This window comes from Jaculus jaculus, chromosome 15, assembly GCF_020740685.1.
Source record: "Jaculus jaculus isolate mJacJac1 chromosome 15, mJacJac1.mat.Y.cur, whole genome shotgun sequence".
Taxonomy (NCBI): Eukaryota; Metazoa; Chordata; class Mammalia; order Rodentia; family Dipodidae; genus Jaculus; species Jaculus jaculus.
In genome coordinates this window covers 12,550,424-12,567,308 of record NC_059116.1, presented here as the reverse complement: position 1 = coordinate 12,567,308, position 16,885 = coordinate 12,550,424, and the positions used below count along the sequence as shown (strand labels likewise).

At 38.3% G+C, this 16,885-nt stretch overlaps 1 protein-coding gene across 1 annotated transcript in view; it reads right to left on the bottom strand.

The window, feature by feature from the left end:
* Ccdc102b (coiled-coil domain containing 102B) overlaps positions 1-16,885 on the bottom strand; it is an 83,199-nt gene that overhangs the window by 29,244 nt on the left and 37,070 nt on the right. Inside the window, exon 4 of the mRNA XM_045135098.1 lies at positions 9,836-9,945. Within this exon, the coding sequence (XP_044991033.1) occupies positions 9,836-9,945 (110 nt within the window). The remainder of the gene's footprint in view (positions 1-9,835; positions 9,946-16,885) is intronic.

Here is a 16,885-nt window from a genome sequence, read left to right as displayed (position 1 = left end):
AGGATGCCATGCCAACTCAGCCACATTCGACTGCTGCTCCGCAGGGCTGGAAATAATGACCTATGACATAGTCTGAAGCAGGAACTCAACTCAGCAGGGAGACAGGATTACCCACATGACATGACATGAGGGAGCTAACAGTGTTCCCACATCAGAAAGGATGGATTTGTATCTCGGATCACCTGGTGCATGGAGTGTTGAAAAGACACCTACACCCTAAGGCTCTGAGCGCACAAGTTTGATATAAACATGACTGCTTGTATTTTTGTGCTTATTTTCTGTTTGGTTTGTTTTCATTTGGGTTGTGGTGCATTTGTTTTGTTTTAGTTTTCTGAGTGTTTTTACTATTATCTCCGTTTTTCCCAAAGGAATTAAGATTTCTCTGTCACCTGCTTCATGGTTCATCTCTACAGCTATTACCCTGCTACTTAGTGCCTAAATAACATTATTCCAGGGCACATTAATTAAACATTCCCATAAAAATTGTTTAAAATTTCAGGTTCCATCAAGCCCTGTCAAATTTTGATTTGGGATAAGTTTGTAAATCTATCATTTTTTTTTCAAAGACTGTGTGTGGTTATGAGACATAAAGTTAATATCCACTAATAAATAAGCAATTAGTTGAGATAGAATAACTCAATAACCTAAGTAGAAAGATATGAGGGTGTCATAATTTACACTGTGTTTGCTTCATTTTTCTAACAACGAGAAGAAACACCTACCTACTTCTCTTTTCTTTTTTTTTTTTAATTTATTTATTTGAAAGTGATGGACACAGAGAGAGAGAAAGAGGCAGATAGAGAGACAGAGAGAATGGGCACGCCAGGGCCTCCGGCTACTGCAAATGAACTCCAGACACGTGAGCCCCCTTGTGCATCTGGCTAACGTGGGACCTGGAGAATCAAGCCTCGAACCGGGGTCCTTAGGCTTCACAGGCAAGTGCTTAACCGCTAATCCATCTCTCCAGCCCCTACCTACTTTTTAATTGTATTTCCCACGTGAGGAATTTTGTCACATTGCATACAAGCATGTCTCTTGCAAATGCCTACTAAACATGAACTCATGAATGTATCTCCCTTAAACTTAAATTATATCTTTAAAAAAATAATAAAAAGATGTTTGTAAAGTAAAATTATGTGTAATATATATGAAGACTTGGAAAATTTAAATTTAGCATCTCAGACATTTTGTGTAATACAGAAAGAATTTGCAAAGCAAGGTAATATATATCTCTTTTGTCAACTTGATATTTCCATCAGGTACATAAGATAAGCTTTGGTGTCAGTGCATGGAAGGAAAAGGAATTGGTCATGTACTCAAGGAAAAGAAGGCGGGTTCCCTAATCCAATCTCCTTTTCAACATGACAGCTAGTCTTCCAACTAATCAGACTGGTGCTTAACAAAAAGTCAGTCTTTATCTGTGTACAAATTTCTTATTGAAAAAATATAAAAGAGAAACTCTGGATGCATAAGACACAGATGACAAGAAGACATCCAGAGACAATGGTCCTCACTGTGAAGCACTGTTTGTTGAGTCAATTCACTTTAAAACTGGCTTGGAGGCTGGAGAGATGACTTAGTGGTTAATGCATTTGCTTGCAAAACCTAAGGACCCAGGTTCAATTCCCCAGTGCCCACATAAGCTAGATGCACAAGGGGGCAAATGCATCTGGAGTTGGTTTGCAGTGGCTGGAGATCCTGGTGCACCAATTTGCTGTCTCTTTCTCTCATAAATAAATATAGAAAACAAACTATAAATAAATACATAACTGGCTTGGAGATCTTGTTCTTTCATTTTAGACTCCTATTACCATTATTCTTATGCTAGGGTATGTATAGATTAAATAAATTTTTATCTGCCATCTTTATGTCATGCTTGAATTTTTATTTTATTTTATTTTATTTTATTATTTTGGTTTTTCGAGGTAGGGTCTCACTCTGGTCCAGGCTGACCTGGAATTCACTGTGTAGTCTCAGGGTGGCCTTGAACTCACAGCGATCCTCCTACCTCTGCCTCCCGAGTGCTGGGATTAAAGGCAGGCACCACCACGCCCAGCCTATGCTTGAATTTTTAAATAGTTTTGTTTAACTGCAGTGAATATTAAGACATCTGTTTTTCACACAGCTTTTTTTCTGTATCCTTTCCTTCTTCGACATGCAAAGCAGGACCTGAATAGTTTAAGTATCTTTCAAGAGACTCATAATCGCCTTAGACTTAAATAAGTCATCTCCAGTTTCCGAGGGTACCTTGGCAACTCCTGTAAATTATCCACTGATAGTTTAAGTAATTCTGACTGACGTAATTCAGTGCTTGCATTATTCTTAATTGCATGTGTTTAAAAAGGTCTTGAGGTACTTATATCGGCAAAGTAGGTCCCATACGCTTCATTTTCTTTCTTTTACATTTAGAGGATTCTATGATGGTGTTTTATCCACCATATTCATAGTCTTATATGCTAATTTATGTCATTCAAAGAACAAGCTGAACAGATTTTATGATGGATAGAACCTCAGGGATGAAGAAGGCTCCTTCCAGTGTGTAGGAAAATCTAAATCCTTAGGGAGGTAGTGATGCAAGATGGTCAGGATGAGAAAAGACGAGTTCGGGAGGTCAATGATCCTGCCCACACTCTAGCCCCAGCCACTGCCCATAAAGAGGAGCGCTAATGACTCTCAAGAGAAGTGTCAGCACAGAGCTTCATTTCTTTAATACTCACCATAAATTATTAAGAACATTGGGTCCCTGCTAGTCATAGGACCCAAACTGACAGTTCAATGGAAATTTCTAAAGTGAACAAACAAAATTTAACACGCGTTTCATAAAATCTTTTAGACTTCCACACACTGATTGGAGAAAAAATGGAGAAGGAAGCATACCTTGCTTGAAAGTGGTGCTACTTTAATACAGTGATGGGTACGTGGGCGTCGATGTCACAGCGTGAATGGCTGGTAGGAGAAATGTTGTAGTTACCCTCACGTAGCTGGGGAAAATAAAACACCTGACCAAAAGCAGCTGATGGGATTAAAGGGTTTATTTTGGCTTGTATTCTCGGGAGAAGCTTCATGTTGCCAGAGAAAAGGTGCTAGAGCAGAGGGTGGACATCACCTCCTTACCACAGCAGGTGGAAACAGCAGCAAGACGATGAGATTCCCGGGTGAGGGGGAGCTAGCCATAGCAACCCCAACCTGCCCTCAACAATACACCCCCTCCAGCAAGGCTCCACCTCCCAAATTCATACCAGCTGTAAACCAAACACTTCAAACACACGAACTTATGGGGGACATGTGATTCGAACCGCCACAAAGAGAGATGTGTGATCCTTGGACAGAGTGTGAGGTGTGGATTTAGTCAATAAGCAGGAAGAGGCTTGGTTCATTTGGTGAAATGAGGGAATGCCAGTTTTGGCATTGTCTGGGGAAAACAACCGAGAGTGGACGCAGGAAGGTTTTTGCAGAAGTGTAATGACATAGGCCAGGAGAAGTGATGCAGAAAATCTCTGCTTGCAGCATCCGTCTCTGAGAATGTTTGGCTACGTTCCCACAGTGCTCTCTAATACTGGTTATCTGGATTCAGCTGGCATCTCCAGAAGGATTCTGGATCTTGTTTTGTCTTAACAAGGAATTAGACCGACTCGCACAGAAACAGTTTATTAAGAAAAGATGTCCTTTCAAGGGAGGAAGTGGGCCTGATCAAGAGTGTTTGGTAGCTCGAACGTTCTCACTGCACAAAGGATGGGGTGGTCATGGCATCATGGTGCACAGTCTGCAGGCCACTGGCTTTCTTGTGCATCTTCTGTTCCTATGGTCCGATGTAGCCCTTTCCCGTTAGCGTCCCACCCCCACCAGAGCAGCGTCTGTTGGGTCATTCTAATGGTGCACGGAGCAGTTTCAGACACTGAGGTAACTCTGAGCCTACACCAGTAGCCAGATTTGCCAGGCACTCAGGTGTAGATCTCTGCCAACAGGGCTTTTCTTCTTTGCCAACTAATGTTTTGTTTGTTTGTTTGTTTGTTTCTTTTGTTTTGTTCTTTACTCTGTCTATGATGATTTCATCGGGCTTTGTTCAAATCGTGGACCCAGTTCTCCTGCCTCCTCTCCACTTTTTGCTTCTTCCAGGCAGATGGAGGAAGCAGTGTTTGGCAGCAGATTTTAAAAGGTTTTAAAACTGGATAAATGCATTTCTGTTCCTCCTCCTCCATGACAGCATTTGCTTGGGAAACAGATATTTGTGAGAAGTACATTTCCTGTGACCTTTCTCGAGAACAATGAAAAACATGTACAAAGTAAAAATAATAAATAAATAATTTTTAAAAACCCTACTAAATCAAGTTTCTACCATTTCAGCTTTGTTCTGGGGATATTAGCTCAGATCCTAGAATGCGAGTTGAAGAATACGAAGTTCGCTTTTTCTTAAATACAAGTGAAGTCTAGTTGAAGTATTCGGTACTCAGGAACACCCCTATTACTATCCCCAAGGTTTAGGCACCATTGTGGAAGAAGTGGCACAAAGAATCTAAGAACCAAAGCCTGGGAGGAGGGCTTCGGAGTGTGGTCTTTCAGACACGAAGTGGCCACTGCATGGTTGACACTACGTATACGAAATTGCATAATATAAGGACAAAATTAATGATATAAGGGCTAGGGAGATGGCTTAGCTGTTAAGGTACTTGCCTGCAAAGCCAAAGGACCCTGGTTTGATGCCCTAGGTCCCACGTAAGCCATATGCACAAGGGGCCACATGTGTCTGGGGTTGATTTGCAGTGGCTGGAGGCTCTGGAGTGCCCATTCTCTCCCCCTCTCTCTCCCTCTCTCCCTCTCTCTCTCCCTCTCTCTCTCTTGCTCGTCTCCCCCTGTGTCTTTCTTTCTCTCAAATAAATATATAAAAATAATATATTGTTAAAAGTCAAAATAAATGACATAGGTCTGGAAGAAGGACCAGCTGGAAGGAATAAAGGGCTCAGTGGGGGTACAGGAGTGGGGACAAGGGCAGGAGCGGTTTATGATCAGGATGTATGGTGTATGGGTTGCGGTTGTTAATCCAAATGTTTTTAGAAACGAAGTCTTCGCACAGTTTATCAATAGTAATTCATCCATGAATGATAATGAAAACAATATTTAGTTGTGCAATTGTTAAGTATTATTAGCTGTATTGGGAAGCATTGATTAACTAATTCAAAACTAGCTCAACACATACCGGATATTTGGGGTTGGGCATGCCACTTGGACATGCTATTCTACTAAACATCTCCCAGTTCAATCTTGCTGAATCACTGAACTCTCATGAGCGTCATAATGGACAGGAGCCTGACTCGTACGTCTGCGTCACTCCCTCATGATCTAAACTCCTCTCCGTCTCTGCTCAGTGCCGTGATACCTGGTGCCACTGCTGCTTGGCCTTTTGGCTAAGATCAAGGTTAGATTCCTAGTGTCCTGCTGGAGGACATCTGAGCTTTCAGCAAACAAATAGAGAGAAATCTGATCTCCAAACAAGAGTACAGACAAAGATGGTCTGTGAATGAAGATTAATTGCCCACCAAGCACTGTTTACTGTATTTTTGTTATTGCTTCTTGGCACAGGTGGTGCAGGAACTACTGGTACCATTATCTCGAGCATTCATCAGTTGTCAGCACTAACGTCTCAGACTGGTGTGTTGGGATTCCTTGAGGCTTTTAAATTACTCTGAGGGCAGCTGTGACTCTAGATGCAAAGGAAGTAATTGGAGTGCTTTGAGCAAGGAGATAATATGATCTAAGTTAAGGTTTTGGAAAGAACACTATTAGTAGTGGGTGGAAGATGAGTTTGTACAGTTAAGAAGGGTGGTGAGAAAGGGGTCTGAAACCTAACCATTTCAGGAGAAGCAATACAAGAGATTTTGAGGGCTCTGTCTGGGGAAGCTGCAGAAATAAATAAAATGATATGACATACAGTTTGAAGGGCGGCTTGGAAAGCAGCATCAATTTTTGAACTTCCTTCTATGGAATAGTTTCTCTAAGCTACAAGAATAACATTGATACTACATTTCAGAATGGGCTTGGGTGACACATTTCTCCTGATACTCCACCATATACCTAATGCCCAGTAACTATGTCTGAGGACTATTTCTTTCTTGGTACATAACGGCTCACAGGTCACATGTATGTCTGAAAGATGAAACACAGAGATGAATTTTATATGTGTAGAACTACTAATTCTAGTCTTTTTTTGTTCAAGTCAGAAAAGCATTATAAACTTTGACAAAGAAAGCTTTAAACTGACATAAAAAGGGCCCAAAATGCCTTTGTCTATAAATATATTATAAAATAATATTGTAACTTTTCAACCATTAGTCATATTTCAACATCACAAAAGATAGAATTTTTAAATTAAACCCAGAAAAAAAAAAGATATCTGATAAAAGAACATAGTTCTTTTTTGGTTTTGTTTGTTTTTATTTTGAGACAGGGTCTCATTCTAGCTTACTCTGAACTCACCGTGTAGCCACAGCTGGCCTTGAACTCAGGGTTTCTCCTACCTCAAAAGAACATAATTTTTAAGTAAAATGAAAGTTCTAATGGATTTTTTTTTTTTTAGTTTTCAGCTTGAGAAAAAACAAAATCATTTATAATACTCTCAAATATGTAGCACTTTCATTATGGGGAGAATCAGCCACTGATTATTTTTTGTTGTTTTTTTGAGGTAGGGTCTCACTCTAGTCCAGGCTGAGCTGGAATTCACTATGTAGTCTCAGGGTGGCCTCGAACTCATTGAAATCCTCCTACCTCTGCCTCCTGAGGGCTGGGATTAAAGGAAGGAGCCACCACAAGCAGCTAGCCATTGATTTTTTAATGAAGTATGACAATTATTTGTAATCAATGGTTTTTACATTAATATTTGATCTTCTAGAGCATGAAGCAAACATCCTAGATATTATCATTTCTGCACAGTTGGAATTCATAATCTAATTCCAAATTAGTATGTACAGACTTGCAAATGAAGAGCTTTACAGGTATGAAATTCAACTTAGAAATATCATTTGGAATCTCATTCCCTCTACTTCTCCTCTTTGCTGAATTTTAAATGCTTTAGATTTTCAATTAAAATCGTACCATTTCCCCTTTTCTAAATGTCAGTGATTTAAGAATTATTTCCCTCTAAAGTACGCCAGACTTTGAAATGCATTTAAGCAAATCTAGGTCTACCAAGCACATCTGCTTCATCTCTAACAATCACTAATCTTTTCATCAGCTCTGTCTTTAGCCGGAATGTGTTTGCTTTTAACAATGTCGGACATCTGCAAAAGAATTTTATTCACACATTTGCAAATACAATGAGCTACAGTGATAATGAAAGTCCTTATTAAAATTTTCAGGAAAGGATACTAAGAAAGGACAACTGATGTAAGTTTGAAATGGTGCACTGATGTACACTTTTCCTGAGTGTCATAACTGGACCGTGAATATTTTATGCTCATAATTGTAGTACAAAATCATGGTCTTGATTTCAACCACCATAAAAATAATGAAATAACAGATGAATATTACTATTTATAAGTTAAGCTTATAATGTTTTAAATGCATCATAATATTTAATAAGCTTTAGGTATATGTATAGATAACACTTACTTTAAAAAGACAAAACTATCTAGTGAAAAGATCACACATATAGTATCACACGTGTAGTATAGTATATATGATTATGGTCATCAAACATAAACTTAATTAATACTGTAGAATACAACATGTGTGGGATTGGAGAGATGCTGCTGCTTTTAAAGTGGCTTGCTTGCAAAGCCTAATGGCCCAGAGTCAGTTCTCCAGTACTCATGTAACACCAGAGTCACAAAGTGGTGCCCGCTGTGCCCATCCATATTCATTTTCTCTCTTACTCTCTCTCTCTTTATCTATCTCAAATAATAAATAGATATGTGTTTTTAAATATGCATTTACTTATTTATTATCAGCATATTTTGTTAAGTAATTTAGACAGGATAGTCTCAGATTTCAGGCTCCCCCCCAAAAAATCATACTTCAATAGAAAACATTGCGTGTGTGTGCTGTTTTGTAAACTATCTTAAATCATTTATTTTTTTCCAAAAGTATTGTTATAATATTAAATTACTTGAATAAAAAGCCTTCAGGAAACTAAAATGACATTGTCAAGTCTGCACTGCCCACTAGTGGCGGCAGCAGAGAGGAACTGCGTGTGGATTTCTTTCCGAGTTAAATTATAAGCAATCCTATCCGTCTATGCTCTTCTCAGTTTTTGAAATTTAAATTACAATATCCTCACAGCAGTCACCCTACTGTGATGTAACATGCCAGGTCTTCTGAGTCCTGAGTGTTAACACCTGATAATTTTCTTCTCCCACATCTTCTCTCCTCTTCATAAGCCCCAGGAGGCAACATTCTACATTTGATTTCTAAAACAGCATCTTGTCCCATGTAACTCATGATGGAGTTCATGAGGTCTTTGAATACCTGACTTATTTCCTTTAATCCTATGATCCCTAGTTCCATCCACACTGTTATAAATGACAGGATTTCTCACTCTCTACATATGGCTTAGACAATAAATAATAGTAATAGGTCATTTCACTGGGATCAATGACATAATTTCATTGATAACATTTTGAAAGACAATTATTAAATACAGTAGTTGACCTTGGATTACTAAATAGAGTTTAGATAAATTGATATTTTTTGATTGATTCTTCAGAGGAACCATTGCATATTGGTCATATTGCCACCAGGTTATTCGCTTATATTCCTTCTCCCCACCCGCAACCCACTGGGGGCTCTCTGCAGTGGGGTTACTGGTATTCACACAACAGAATTTCGTTTTTGTTTTTGTTTTTCAAGGTAGGGTTTCACTCTAGCTTTGGCTGACCTGGAATTTGCTATGTAATCTAAGGGTGGCCTCAAACTTGTGGTGATCCTCCTACCTCTGCCTCCCAAGTGCTGGGATTAAAGGCAGGCACCACCACACCTGGCTATACACAACAGAATTTTTTTTTAGAAAATAAATAACTGACGATAGTAGCTCATTCCTACAATCCCAGCACTTGGGAGGTTGTTGCTGGACTTCAGAGTGAATTTGAGGCCAGCTTGCACTGACACTGAGACCCTGTCCCAAGAGACACAAAAAAAAGAAAGAGTAGGGTGGAGGGAGAGGAGGAGGGATTGAGGTTTGAAGGAAAACAAAGTGATAGAAATAAAGTAATAGGACTCATCATTTGGAAAATGATTTCCTATGTCCATAGTTTAAGTTCAACATTCATAACTGAATTACATATTTCACTTGGAGGTAATTATATATTGTGTGTCGGAGGGGGATACTGCATGCACGCAACTGTTCAGCAAGACCTAGTAAATCCCGGATCTCGGCTCTAAGCAGAACTGGGATGACAAGAGTTTGTGGCCACACCCAGTTGTTCAAGTGTGTGCAGGAAAATTCAGGGTGAATTTGCCTGCCCAGACCTTCACGCTTAAATAGCAAGTGCTCTGACTACTGAGTAATCTCCCAGACCCAGGATTTCATTGTTTTTTTTATTTTATTTTATGTTAATTTGAGGAAGAGAGAGAGAGAGAAAGAGAGAATGTGTGTTCCAGGGCCACTAGTCACTACAAACTCCAGGCACATGCGCCACCTTGTACATCTGGTTTACATGGGTACTAGGGAATCAAACCTGAGTCCTTAGGCTTTGCAGGCAAGGGCCTTGACTGCTAAGCCATCTCTGCAGCCCACAAATGAAATATTTAATGTCCCTTCCTCTTGCCTACCCTATGTCTGTCTGATGCTGTTCACACTGCCTAACCAGAGAGGGAAAACCCTTTCTTCCACCATGCATTTCCTTACCTTTCTCAGGTTTGCAGCTTTTGATTGTTCTCAGCTCTTCATACTTCCATTTCCACAGAGACAAAGCCGACTCTAGCCGCTCTACTTCTTTTTCCAACGCTGCACGCATTCTGACCCATTTAGAGATTAAAATAAAAAGGAGACAATTTAAAAATAGACTTAGAGGCTGGGAGAGATGGCTTAGCAGTTAAGTGCTTGCCTGTGAAGGCTAAGGACCCCAGTTCGAGGCTCAATTCCCCAGGACCCACATTAGCCAGCTGCACAAGGGGGCGCACACATCTGGAGTTCGTTTTCAGTAGCTGGAGGCCCTGACGAACCCAATCTCTCCTTCTCCCTCTATCTGCCTCTCTCTCTCTCTCTCTGTCTGTCACTCTCAAATAAATAAATAAATAAAAATAAACTGAGGAAGGGATTCATTTTCTATTCTATCTTCTGAATGTGTTGTGTATGTTAGTGAATAGTACAACACTTTTCCAACAGTAAACAGACAATTACTTAATAAAAACTAGTTCAATTTCTTATTCTGTAGATTAGTTTTGCTGAACATTAAACATATTTAATTTAGATATGCCAGTAATTGCCTGATTTCCCTATGTGTCTTACACATTTGTTTCAAATCATCTCATTGGTTCTAATCTTATACGTAAGAGGATTTATGTCTATAATTTTAACATGACTTTCATCCAGCTTTATACTGTGGGTGTACATGAAGGGGAAAAGAAACCTTCAAAACAGAATGTCAAGAATCCTGCCTTACTTAGTTTGGAATTAATCATCTAAGCCAGCCGTGGTCACAGTTCTATTATCTCAGAGGTTGGGGCAATAGGCTCATGAGGTCAAGGCTAGCCTGGGTTATATATACTCAACCAAGGGGAAAAAAAAGTTATTATTTTTTTCTGAAAATATTTTTTAAATATTTGAAATTTTGTTGTAGGAAATAAATGTCTTGGTCTGGAGACATGCCTTAGTGTTTAAGACACTTGCCTGCAAAGCCAAAGGACCTAGGTTTGATTCCCCAATACCAATGTAAGCAAGATGCACAAGGTGCTGCATGCATCTGGAGTTCATTTGCAGTGGCTGGAAGCCCTGGCCCACCCCTCTCTCTGTGTCAATTTATTTGTAATATTAAATTTATACATGATTTGTGCATGTGGAGGAGAAATAGAATTAAAATCTGACCCTCACTATCTAAACCAGTGACTTTTTTTTTCAGTTATTGTCTACAATGTCCATTACAAATAATCACTAAAAATAACTGTTCTATCTAAGGATATCACTGGTATACCTGGGCCTTTGTATTTGTCCTATCCTACTCCATAAAGTAGATTAAATTGTAGTTCAAAAATATTTAATATTATTGCCAGGCATGGTGGTGCATGCCTTTAATCCCAGCCCTGGGGAGTCAGAGGTATGAGGATAGCAGTAAGTTTGAGGCCAGCCTGAGAGTACAAGTGAATTCTAATCAGCTTGAGCTAAAGACAGACCCTATCTAACTCACAAAAAGTGTTCAATATTTCCCTCTACCTCCATGGACAGAGCATATTTTCTCATTGCTGAACTCCAGATTTTGATAAATTATATTACCAGATGTAATAGAATAGAAGCTTGTGGGACAAAAATGGTGTTTGGGCTCTAAATCTGGATAGCTATAGAGCAGAGACAAGTAGGGTTGTTATGTGAAATCTCATAGTATTTAAAATTAATGTATATAGGAATCTATTTCAGGGTTGGAAAGATGGCTCAACAGATAAGCCACTTGGCTGCAAAGCCTAGCAGTCCAGGTTCAATTCCCCCCCCCCCCCCCCGCCGTACCCATGTAAATCCAGATGCACAAAGTGGTGGCATCTGGAGTTTGTTTGCAGTGACAAGAGGTCCTGGCCGGTCTCTCTCTCTCTCTCTTTCTCTCTCTCTCTCCCTCCCCACCCCCATTTTCTACCAGTGTTTCTGCCTGCTGGCAAATAATAAGTAAAAATTTAAAAAAACAAAAATCACAAAGTACTTATACTTGAAAAACAAGAAAAATGCGTATGAAACATTGCGGTAAAATACTGTGTAGTAGATATATGGGAATGCTTTAAATGTGGAATAGCAATGCATATTAAAATATTTAGAAGAGCCGGGCATGGTGGTACATGCCTTTAATCCCAGAGGTAGGAGGATCACCGTGAGTTTGAGGCTACCCTGAAGCTACATAGTGAATTCCAGGTCAGCCTGGGCCAGAGTGAGACCTTACCTCAAAAACAACAACAGCACACACAAAAAAGTTAGAAGATACAGGATATTAACTAGGACTTATGAATTTAAAATCCATTGTGGTTATGATACATACATAGAGTTTTGGAATATGTTGTCAGGAATTGGAAATTTTAGAATGCAAATAAAATATTAAATGGATAATATAATTTAACCAAAGATTTTGTGTAAGCAGTACATATGAATAAATTTTCCTTAAAATTAATTTTGAGAATAATTTTACTTATAAATATTAGGACAGAAAATATATACTTGATAATTTGAAATGTTTAATTTTACATTAATTTAAGCATACAATGCAAAGTTATACATATTGTGAAATATACTGCCATGTTTGATGTAAATAAAATGATAATTTAAAATTTTAAACTAAGTCAAACTTTTTAAGGAAAATAGCTTACCATAATATAAAATATTGAAAAAATTATTGATTCTCAAAAATGGTACAAAATAATTTATTTAAGTATTCTTTCAGAGATTGAAACAATTTCAACAAGACTGTCAAAATAAAATAATAAACTTGAATTTTAAAATATATATGAATATAATCTAAACATATAACTATATCTGGTGCATGTGTGAACCTAAAATGAGTATTTGAAACTAGCTAGGAAATGTAAATAATATATTGTCAAAAGAAATTAAAATTAATTATTATTTTCTCTCCTATTTAAAGTGCATTACTATCACTTTAAATACAGTAGTATTTTTTCTTAAGCATGTATGTTAAATATAAATGAAATAACAGATATAATAATTCCTTAAGATCATATATTTGTATTATGTAAAACTTTTCCAATCAGTGATGGAGTTAGTAGACAGATAATTCATGAAAATATTATAACTGGTAAAGGTGTACCTTAGTACTTTTACTTAGGCCCCACTTAGCAGAAAACTGTGGCTTTTAGTGAGCATTAAGGACATTGCAGCTCTAACTTCATGCAGCAGAGGGCACTCATAAATTCTTAATTTTCAATACTAATGGATTTATTGTTTCAAAGAGATTTTCAAATGTGGTTAATCTTGTAATTACACACATAATTAAAATGTATGCTATCATGGCTGCTACTTGAATTGCAAAGCAAGTGAGAAAATATGTTGACCCTACATGAGCCTTAGGGTATAAGGCCTGCTCTTATTTGGGTAAATGCATATATTATTCTCACCAAACTGCACTGAAAGCACTACAGTTATTGTTTATATTCATATATTAATGCTACTCTCACTTCTGGTTAGAGAAACTTCTCTTTTCAGATGGTGATGACCACTGGGATGACCCAAAAAGCATCATAGTGCTGAGAAGAAGGGACAGAGGAGAGTCCCACCCTAAAACATCTCTATCACATATCATTTTAATATATTTATATATATATAATATATTATATATGTGTTTTATATATATATATATATATATTGCATTTTAAAGTACTTTTAATTGTCTACACCTCTTAATATTCTTAAAACTCATTTTATTAAGAAAAAAACACTTAATAAGGATAAGGAAGGAGATAATGTGCAATTTTTTTGATATTTTTATTTATTTTCAAGGGGGGATGGGATAATCCAGAATCTCTTGCCACTTTAAATGAGCTCTAGATGTATGGATCTGGCTTTATCTGTGTATTAGGGAAGGACCCCTGGATCGTTAGACTTTGGAAGCAAACACCTTTAACCATGGAGCCATCTCTCCAGCCCCAAAATACTAGTTTTAAAGAGAGAAAATCATTTTAGGGAGTCAGACAAGACTGAAGTTTAGCGTTCATAACACAGAGCAAACATTTTACTTATAAGGGAGTCGGATGCTCTTTATGGTTGACTTCAAAGATGTGCTTGATGTTAAAAACCAATCATTGAAACATTTCAACTGGACTGGAGAGAGAGCTTACTGCTTAAGGTATTTGCGTGCAAAGCCTAGGGACTGGGATTTGATTCCCCAGTACCCACGTAAAGCCAAATGCAAAAGTATGTTCATGAGACTCGAGTTCATTTGGAGGCCCTGGCATGCCTTTTCTCTCTCTCTTTCTCTCTCTCTTTCTCTTTCTTTCTCTCTGTGTGTCTCTCTTAAATGAATGAATAAATAAAATATTTTAAGAGAATTTATCTATTATTCTTTTTTAAAAAAATATTTATTTATTTATTTGAGAGAGAGGAAGAGGCAGATAGAGACAGAATGGGCAGGCCAGGGCCTCCAGCCACGGCAAACGAACTCCAGATGCATGTGTCCCCTTGTGCATCTGGCTTATGTGGGTCCTGGAGAATCGAACCAGGATCCTTTGGCAGGCAAATGCCTGAACCACTACACCATCTCTCCAGCCCCTCTAATATTCTTAATGATTGATATTTTGATGTAGCAATATCACCTCTTTCTAAAAGTTTAGGTGCACCTAGATTCACAAGAGAGCCTCAGGTTTCACATCCTTGCACCAAAAACTAACGTATCTAGCAAGCATTTCATTCATCAGAACTCAAGAAATTAAAGTGTAGAGAGGCGTGCATGTGAAAAGCAATTGCTCATAAAACCAATGTTCTAAATGTGGACAATGTAATAACTTGAGTGCATTGGAGGAAGAAGTTCTAGTCAGAGGCAATGGTGGAAATGATTTCCTCTTTCCCCTGTTGCTTATTGTGCACTTGGGGAAAGCACATCTCTGGCAGGATGGGACCACAGAACCAGTCGGTTCACATCTTGTGAATGGAAGCCATCCACTCTCTCAGATTGACCAGCAATGACTACTGCTGCTCTCACATCTCATAACTCACAGCCTCCAAGGGAATACCAGCAACCCCACTGAGTAGGTCCTTAATGGAATGGGGGCAGGGAGGAGGAAGGGAAATGATGGTGCTAGCACACGATGTGCCCACACAAAGTTTCCACTTAATAAACAAAAGAAACAGATGATAGATAGATAGATAGATAGATAGATAGATAGATAGATAGATAGATAGATAGATGATAGATAGATAGATAGATAGATAGATAGTAGATAGATGGATAGATAGAAAGATAGTAGATAGACAGAAACATGGATAGACAGTAGATAGATAGATAGATAGATAGATAGATAGATAGATAGATAGATAGAAAATAGATAGATAGGTAATGAGACAGATTTACAGCAAAAATTCTCTTGTCATATTAAAGGAAATGTCTGTAAGTGCTTGGTGTATATTGCATGCAAATTTTGATTTATTCGCATAGCAGCCTGACTCAAGATACCCTTGTTTTCCCCTTAAGGGAGGACCGGTAGAAAGATCAAAAACCTAGGTTGGGGGGGGGGGGGTGTGGGCATTGTCCATGCTGTTACTCTGGGGATTGTCTGTTTATTACAAGGAAGTAAAACTACATTTTGCATATTTTTATGAGTTAACCACACAAGGAGTTCATGTGAAGATAACTAAAACAGAGACCTTAGGATAGAAATGGACACCTCTCACAAAGCAGTACATTGTTCCACTTACACAGTGAGTATGGTAGAAAATAAATCGATAATTACCCAAAGTTAAATCTTTCAAGAAATAGAACACAAAGGTTAGGATCTTGCTGCAGCTCCTAGGTCTGGCTAAAATAGTTAATATGAATATAAATATAAAATCTATTCAGTGAGATCTTTTCTACTAATGCTGTTTGCCAGTTAAGAATATGTCCTTGATGGTAGTGTAATATGTTCCCTATACAGAGAGCCATACATTACCACAGGCAAGACATTTGAAAAAGGAAATTATAATGTTAAAATTTTTGCCAAGAGAGAAATAAGAACACTCTGAATAATAGAAAGGCAAACATAGAGGTTAGAATATAGCTCTGTCCATCTCAGCCCACCATAGCTCAGGATAATATACGCAAGAAGGAGGCTTGGGTGAATTCTTATCATTATGTATGCAATGCTGATAGTTATATGATATCATAGAAGGGTATTCTTATCTGCTTCTGTCTTTTAAGAGTCTAAAAACTGCCAGATGTGGTAGCACACACCTTTAATCCCAGCACTCGGAGGCAGAGTAGGAGGATCACCATGAGTTCGAGGCCACCCTGAGATCACATAGTGAATTCCAGGTCAGCCTGGGCTAGAATAAGACACTACCTTGAAAAATAAAAAAAGAGTCTAATAACTAAGGAAATGGAAAGTAATTATTTTCAGATTAGACTTCATTTTAAAGTACATCAAAACTTCTACCCTAGCTTTATTTATATTTTTAAGTTGATAATAAAGAGACAGTAACAACAGTGAAATAATTCCTATTACCAACCTCTTTCCAAAATATATTCATAAGAATCTTACAAGAATCCTAAGAAGAAGACTAGGAAAGAATTATTGTGTGACAATGACCCCTGAATGACTGAATCTTGTTTTTTTTTTTCATAATAATTCTGATACCACTCCCATTTGAAATGCTTCTGTCCCTGGACTCTGTCTGCCTTGGAAACTGCCTGCGTTGTATGGGGGTAAATGGATCACTCCTTGTCACCAGTCTTTAAAAGGCTCTTTCCTTCAGTGTGTGTCCTTAAGATCATCAATTGCAATCTGGCTACTGTGCTGTGAGCAAGTCGGGGGCAACTTGGACAAGTCCCAGCCAAGGCCAAGAGTAGAATGAGTTGAGTAGTGGATGAACCTTCAGACATCCCATCGCAGCCTTCCAGGCAGCTGGAGCCTTTGGGCTGAAGATCCTTGTGAAAGCTGAGCTTCCCATGTCAAGCCCAGCTCCAGAGTTTATGGACAGAGTATGTGGTGATGGTTGCTTAGTGGGGCATGATTAGGAAACCTTGTTACAAAACAACAAATTATAGGAATTGAGCAT